The 8,645-nt window shown below is 37.4% G+C and overlaps 1 protein-coding gene across 1 annotated transcript in view; it reads left to right on the top strand.

Moving 5' to 3' along the window:
* LOC107094528 (glycerol-3-phosphate acyltransferase 2, mitochondrial-like) overlaps positions 1–8,645 on the top strand; it is a 245,925-nt gene that overhangs the window by 214,084 nt on the left and 23,196 nt on the right. Inside the window, exon 21 of the mRNA XM_015390210.1 lies at positions 6,412–6,534. Within this exon, the coding sequence (XP_015245696.1) occupies positions 6,412–6,534 (123 nt within the window). The remainder of the gene's footprint in view (positions 1–6,411; positions 6,535–8,645) is intronic.

Consider the following 8,645-nt stretch of genomic DNA (forward strand, 5'->3'; position numbering starts at 1 on the left):
CAGACATTTTTCTTTCGTTGTTTCTTTCTTTGCACAGGTAAACAGCACATTTCTTCTTCTACGCTTGCATTATCGGCAGAGCAGACGCTGAATGTGCAAAAAAGGCATGGGTTAAATGCAGAGAGTGAAAAGTTGTTTAAAAGAGAAGAAAGCCTTGATATTTATCTAGATTTGATGTGATCATCCAAACTGCAGCCTTCTGCGGTATTTTAACAAAGGAGGAAGGCTGCGCTTTCTTGTAAGAGTTTAAGTAAAAGTAGACAACTTTTAAATATTGTAATATAATAAAATAAAATAAAACACTAAAATAAAAATTATTTTAGTGTTGTGAATTTATTCATATAATATTATTACTTACTTTTTGTTAATAAAAAAAGTTTAGATTCTCAGTATGGCAATAGAACTCTGTTTTACTATATGATCCAAAAAAGGTAAAGGTTTTTGTTTTAACATCAGACTGTAAAAAAAGACAGTTTTTGTGTCTTGCTCAAACATTTTTTATTGCCTGAAGTTAATTCCTTATTAAAAATTCAGATCTCCAGTTTGTTTTATCTGTAAATAAATTTTTTATGTTGCCTCCAGCTCTTAGTGTTTGATTTACACTCGTTTGGAAATTATCTTGTTTTTATTTATTTAGTGATATTTCTCTGTTATGGCTCTGCAGGCATTTTTATTTGAACTCCTTTGACTTAGAGCACCATGAAGAAGAGAAAATCACCAGTCATCCTTCATTTTTTTTATATTATTTTCCCAATGAATCAGACTTTTTGTAATCTAATGAAATGTTCTTGATCAATAATCCTAGAGGCTTTCTAAAAGTCTATTATCTTTTCTTTGTTCTTTGGCTCATTTTCACCTCATTTTCATTATACTTTCTGATCATTTTCCCTGCAATGTTTGCTTGTTCTCCATTTAACTTTCACCTGTGGGTATTTAAAAACTAAAAAGAATTTAAATGAACTTTTTTGGGCCTCTTTGCCCTTACTCGACTGTAAGCCCTGCAAAAAGGCACAATTTAGGCCTGTTTTTCGCTAGGTTTTGTTAACAGAAAAATACAGCCTAAGACAACTTATGTAATCTTGATAAGTTTAATAGACCCCTTCCAGGTATTCTGTTGTAGCCTCACATCTGTTTTTTTTTTTTTTCTTCACTTGATTTTAAGCACCATTATTTCTAGCTATGATCAGGTACAAGGAAGTGATTTTAAAAGAACAAAGAGAATCTGAAGAGAAGCTTTGGCCTGTTTCATATTGTGTGTACAAAACTTGATCTACATAGACTTTTTACTCCTCCTAGTCAGATGGAAGGTGCTGCAATGACTGTGGCTGAAGTTCTCTCTCTGCCATGATGCTATACTTATTAAAGAAAGGGAAAAAAAACATAAGGGTTGTCAAATTTGCTCATTATTTTATGGAAGGTTCTTCATTGAACAATGAACTGTGGACCAGATAAAACCTTCCTTATCAGGTGGTTAAGCTCTTTAGTCATTGGACTGGTGTTGCTGCATCAGCAGATGACAGCAGATCAGGCTGCTCTGTTAAGCAACTAAGTGATTAAATGTCTGCAACATCTTGCTGCTAACTGCTCTATATTGCTATATGCATTTTCTCACCAATCCAAATTATTGGAATCAGGTGTTCCAACCTCTTCCATGGTCACAAATGTATTAAATCCAGCAATAAGGTATGCAATCTGTTGTCAAAAACATTTATGCCAGAGTGGGTCGCTCTTATGAGCTCAGTGACTGCCAGCATGGAACTGTGATAGGCATTAGAAATGTTAGGCTCATATGTAAGTCATGGCAGGTAAGGGAATACTTTGGTAATATAGTGTAACTACAGTCTACTCAGTCACTGCATCTCCAGTCTGTTCTGTTGCAGAGGTCATTGTAGGATCAGATGTTTAGAGGGGCTGAGCACACAGAGAGCTGTTTGGCCAGGCACTAGATGCATCTTTTCTACATTTTTTGAAACTTGCTCAATGTGTTTTGCCAATTACTGACTACATATATGCATATTATCTGAGCACTTTGGTAACCTACCCAACAAGCAAAGCATAAAGAAGCATTTAATTAAATTAAGAATGGGTACTAAAACAGTTTTAACTGTTTAGGACCAGTAGATTTATCCCCTAAATCAAAAGGCAGATTTTGAGATTGAGATTTTCAGCTTGGTGTCTGGTATGCTGCTCTTTATTCTCCCTCACTTGTCTGATCTGCCTATCTCCCTCAGTTTTGTTCTTCTCCTCATTGTATATTGAAATTAAGCAAGTATTAAAACAAGTAGGAAAACATAATAAACAGAAAGAAGCATTTAATTTTGGGTAATCACATAACTTCCATGATGTATTTAAAATGATTTACTGACTTAAATGATTTTCTCTGTAAGCTGTTTGACATGCAGCTGTTCTGTTCATTTTCTTACTTGGTTCATCCTGACCTTCCGTTTTGCACACACCTTGCTCCTCTCCTTCCTTTGTACAGCTCTCCCTCTTTTGACTGGCAATCATACAATAGATCGTATTTAACTAGTGGAATATATACAGTTGTGCTTGAAACTTTAGAAACATTCCCATTAAAGAAAAAGCAAAATCCAAAACAGTAATTCAATTGACAAGAAACTGAAAAAAATCATATATAAAATCTATTAACTTATGATTTTGTAAATGGAAATATTGATTTTGAATTGTGGTTTTAAAGATAATACAAAACAAGCAAACAAAACAGTCCCAGACACATTAGAGCACCTCGCTCGTGACCATTTCACCAACCAGAAATCTGACCGAAAATGTCCAAATACACCTGATTGCGGTAATTTCCCTCAAAATGTTACTGAAACGATGTTAGCTGGTCCTTTTAAGGCAGGGCTGCAATGATGTGGAAATGTGTTTTGGGGGATAAAGCTCATTTTCTAGGCAAATATTGACTTTGCAATTAATTGCTGTTACGCTGAGCACTCTTTATAACATTCTGGAGTATATGCAAATTTCTGTTATAAAAACTGAAGCAGTAGACTTGGTAAATAATAACATACGAATCATTCTCAAAACTTTTGGCCATGACTGTAGATCTCCCAGAGTCTGGGAAAGGAGGATGATGGATCAAACCATGTCCTAGGCAGTGGGGAGGGTTAACATCAGTGTTGTTGTCGTCAACAATGAAAATGGCAAAATAATTTTGTTGATGCTCCTTTTTTCATGACAATAACGAGAACTGACTAGCTAAACATGGATCTTAGTTGACAAAAACGAGAGTTATGGGTGGGAGTTTTAGTCAACGAGACTAAATAAAAATTAGCAGGTAGTTGGTCATCATTGTGGTGAAATCTGCTAAGCAGTATCAGTCGTGCTGCTGCATCCTGTTTGAACATGCAGCACACCTGCCGTGCAGCAGTGCTCATTCTGCATGACCACAGATGGATCATGGCAGCAGCGGCGGGGTGAAAACAATCCAGAATGGTCTGGGTGTCTGACAACGCGGCACTGCGCGCTAAACTCTTGACAAACTGTTCTTCCAGCTGTACTTGTGCAGAAATGCGTCTTTGTGCACGCTTAGCTCAGTGTCTGCGCTTTATGCTCCACACCGATGGCTTGCTCTCACTACTTAATAGATTATGTGGCTGATCATCTTCTGTCAAGTGTAAAAAATCCTTTTGTTTAACTATTAAGATTTTATTTCTTTCAGCTCAGAAGAGGTGATGCTAAACATTCTTTAATTTCTACCAAAAGGGATCCCTAAATTATATTAAAAGAAAATATTTAATTACATCCTTTTTGTTTTTGGATAAAGAGCCAGGTGAAAAGCTACATAGATCTTTAAATATCTCTTTCTCATTGTTATCTTTTCTATCTGTTTATATATGATGTAATGCTAGATTCAGACCTCAAGCAGAAGAGGCAGCAGAAGCAGCTGGTTTACATGCAAAGTCAATGGTTGAAGCGCATCAAGATGCAGCAAAAGGTCCCACATCGCGTTTTGAGCAGCAGGAGCAACACCTCACGAGCTTCTGATCATCTGACGCACATGACGCTCTTGAGCTGTTAGGGTTGCTGCCTCTGCTAGAGTTGGACAAATTGAACTTTTGCTGCTCGACGCGTAACCTTAACCAATCAGAGATGATGATCTGGGAGCTGGCTGAGAGACAGACACAGCACTGCTGATGCACAATCCTATGATCACTCCTCTGAAACAGTTTATTAACACCTAAATTAACTTAAAATTTCAAAACCTGCCAGCAAAATATGTTCGCTTTCATTATGCTGGTGCCTGCAGTTTGGATTACACACGTGAAAAACGCCTTCCAGCTGCCACAAGCAGTAGTGGAAAACCGTGAAGAGGCGACCGGTCCAGAGGCTGCTGTTGAAGGGGATTCCCAGACCTCCACCGGTGTGTACGGGGGTCTGAGCGGCTCTGACAGCAAAATAATATTTGACGGCTGGATAGTAATCTTGATGAACTGACTGCACAGTTTTCAGGTGGATTTTTTTACTTAAAAACATTAAAATTACTTTTACCCACTTAAAATGGTAAATATAGCTGCCATATTAAAAGCAAAGAAGGGATAGGGTAGCTCCACCCAACGCGCATTAAGCCCACTTTTCAACCACGCAGCCAGAGCAGCAAAGATGCTTCAGTCACGCGTCAGAACTAAACTTGTACAAGCATCAAAAATGAAGCAGCATGCTCATTTTTGCTGCCTCTGCTGCTTGTGGTCTGAATGTATCATAAGTATTTCCTTGAATAGTCATGAAAATATTTTCTCTCTTTCCTTTAAATATTTCAACATTTTAGTTAACATATTCATTAAATTTAGGTAGGGCTTGCCATGGAATTACAAGGCAATTATGTAGGTTCTCTCCTTATTTTTTATATCAAAGCCCTGTGAATTTAAATCCAATCGAGGAGCAAATTGAAGACATAAAGCCAAAATTGCCAAGGTAGAAAGAAGAACATTTTTGTTCTTTGTTATTTTTGTAGTAATGAAGATTTTATTGATCTGTGTGTAATGCATAATTTATAGTAGATCAGGAAGTATTTGCTTTAAGATAGAAACCTTGTCTGTATAAAACCATTCCTTTATTGAACATTTTGTTAGCTTGTCTGTCTGCTATATTCAACAAGATGTGTAGAACTAGATCTGCTATTTTCACAACTTTTGTGAGACATCTTTGTATAATGTAGGGCATCAATTCATAAAAACTTAATTCAAATTCTATAAATCAAAGTTCTCTGCCCAACAGCAATGATAAACTGCATGGCAGCATTCAATACCCAGCTATTGTAGTATCTAGGCAAGAGCTGTCAGTCTGGTAAAGTATGTGGTTGTTTTTCGAAATTGTAAAGGCTAACTTTTTTTTGCAACATAAAACTGACTGAAACTAACCTAAAACCTTTTTAAGTTTTAGTCCGACTAAAACTATCACATATTGTAATGACTAAAATGTGACTAAGACTAATAATATATTTTCGTCCTGAATACTAAATCTAAGATGGCTGTTCAAAACAAAACTGGTTAACATATAACTTTTTAAACCAAGTACTGTATAGTTTTTAGACTTTTATGTTAGAAAGCACATACAAAATAAATAAAAAACTACTCAGATTTTATTGATTCAATTTAGGAGTGCTTCACCACCTCCAAAAATTATCTAAAAACACCTATGGTCTGTTGTCTTAGTTAACACCTATATTTTTATACTTCTCATGCATGCTGAAAACATATTCCCATTTTTCATCAAATCTACAACCATCTTCCTTGTCAACATTTGCCTGCTTGCCTTTTTTTCAGCTTTCAGCTTTGTGCTAGTTTTGTACTCTTGTCAAGGTTTTTGTTTTTTTACACACTGCTGACTTCCATCTATCTCAAAGAGCAGGGTTGACCATAAGTTGTCAGGGTGACCTAGCATCGTGAAGCTAGTGTGATATCTGGCGCAGCAGAAGTAATAAGAGTTTTTGAATCAAATTGAAATTATAAGGAAAGATAAAAGCAAACCAACCATGTAACCTCCGTTTTCCTCCAGTGTAATTTTAGAAATGAGTAAAAGGGTTTTGCATGGTTTAGACTTGAAATTAATATTTCCATAAAGTCTGCAAAACTATGAATAATATAAGATAAACAACAGAAACATCTGTTTTAAAGCATTTGCACAGAGCACTAGGTATTTAGAAAGAATTCACAAAACTTTCACATTTTTAGAAGTCAGCCTATTTGTATTTTCACACCTCTTGTTAGCAAATTCATCATGTGAGGTTAAGGCACTCGGAACAAGGTTGTATTTATGCTGCTGGATTCTTATAGGATGAGAACAGAGATCTAGTTATGAACTAGGTCTGTTTTTTACAAGGCAGTACATTATAAAAGAGTCCTTGAAGTGTGACTTCTCACTGCTTGTTGTACAATTTATCATACACAGGCACCCCGAAATGTTCCCGTTTGTGATTTCTGGAAAAGGGAAGAGGCCCTGAAATGGACCACCAGTGACGACCCTTATTGCAGCGACTCTGATTGTGAGGAGGAGGACTTGTGCTCATACAAGGTATGCAAAAGCTTTGCAGAGCCCCTTCGGCCTCCTCATGTGATTCAGAGAAGCATGAGGTTTGAAATTGGGACAAATGTTTCATGTTCATAAAGATCACTCACTGGGAATCTGTAGTACCTACAGGGCAGATGCAAAAATACCAGAATGGCGACATGAAAAGAACTTTGAAGTTTCTAAATCTCCATTACAAAAAGCTTCTACATAGATGAGCTGCATATCTTGAATGTAAATTAGCAAAGTGTGTCATCTTTAGACATACTTCCTGCTCCATTAGATTTTTCAAACCAACACAAAACCGCCAAGGTTCTTCCAAAGACACCAAACGGTAAACTGTAGATGCAGGAGTTCAGTTTTCAAAGTGACTTTGGGATGTCTTAGATTCATAATAGAAGGCATGCAAAACTAATTGGCACGTATGTTAGGGTCGGCGGTCAATGGGGGATTTCTTTGATTTTTCTTCTTTCTTATCACGTATCAGGTTGGGTTGTGAAGATCTGTAATGTAGTAATAGAGGTGTATGTCTATCATTTTTCAGAAACAAACTGCTTCTGTGATCATTCATTCGGAAAAAAACTTTGGTTGAACTGTAAAGGTATAGTGAAGGATGTTCTTTTTCCGGGTGGATCATCAAAATTAGTGGTCCTCCTAGTTGCCAATCATTCTGGTGATATGTTTACGTAAGGCTGTCCTATGTGCTCGACATCGTAGAAAAAGTCAAAATCTTCTTTCCCAAAGTAAGCTTGTATGAGTAATGCAAACAGAAATTTTAAACAGAGCGTGCATAATGAGAAATGGGCTTGTTCATGCTCTTGCATGCGTTTATTAGTCGTTTCCTCATGGGAGGGTTTTTTTTTTTTTTTTTAAGTGGATAGGGCAGGTCCAAAGCAAAAACTTGTTACATCATTCCCAAGAAGACTCTTGGCTGTACTAGCTCAAAAGGGTGCTTCTACTCAATACTGAGCAACAGGTCTGAACACTTATGTTGATGTGATCTTTTTTAATAAATTTGAAAAAATTCTACATTTCTACTTTTTTTTTCTGTCAAGATTGGGCGCTGAGTGTACATTAATGAGAGATAAAATCAACTTTATTGATTTTAGCAAGTGGCTGCAATGAAACAAAGGGTGAAAAATGTAAAGGGGTCTAAATACTTTCCGTACCCTCTGTACACAGAAGGAGGAGTAGAATCTGGCCGAATGGCTAACAACAACAAACAAATTTGAAACAGGAACAAGCAAGCCCATAGGTCTGAGGGCAGAACTGGTTAGGATCAGGCAATCAGTACAGCAGGTACACTAGAGAACTCTCACAGAAAACTTAATTAATCTGGCACTGATTACTGGGAGCAAGCAGTTTAAATATAGACAGGAGCAGGTGGATAAGGTGAAAAGTGATGAGAAACTGGGCACAGCAAGGCAGGTGAAGGGAACAAACCATTAAGCCAGTCATCAGTGCTACGATCATGACAGACGGAACATAAAATAGCCTAAAAATTCTCAAAACTTAAATGATGTCTCAAACTAAAAAAATCAAAGAAAACTGAAAAGGAATTTAGCTCCTATTGTTAAAGTTGTCATTCCCTGGTTGGCCGATCAAAGTTACTCAAAGGGTGCATCAACGACTCATCCAGGAGGTCAAAAGAAAAACAACACAACAAGAACATCTTAAAAGTTAGCAGGCCTTACTTTCTCCACATCCACTAACTAACAAAAAGCTTGTGGATTCATGTTCTCGGATAGACAAGACAGATGTGGAAGTTTCTGGAAGGTGTGCATCACGTACCAGGACATCTAGCAGAACATCAAGCAGCGAGTTTACATGCAAAGTCAATGGTTGACGCGTGTCAAGGCGCAGCAAAAGGTCCCACGGCGCATTTTGAGCAGCTGAAGCAGCGCGTCGGCCGCGTTTAAGCATCTGACGCGCGTGACGCGTTGCTGCTCGAGATGGAAAAATTTTATTTTTGCTGCTTGACGCGCCGCGTCAACCAATCAGAGAAGCTGATCTGGGAGCTGGCTGGGAGAGAGACACAGCGCTGATGACACAGACCGCTCTGATCACTCCTCTTAAACAGTTTATTAACGGACAATTCACTTTATATACACCTGCCG

This window comes from Cyprinodon variegatus, unplaced genomic scaffold, assembly GCF_000732505.1.
Source record: "Cyprinodon variegatus isolate N-32 unplaced genomic scaffold, C_variegatus-1.0 Scaffold488, whole genome shotgun sequence".
Taxonomy (NCBI): Eukaryota; Metazoa; Chordata; class Actinopteri; order Cyprinodontiformes; family Cyprinodontidae; genus Cyprinodon; species Cyprinodon variegatus.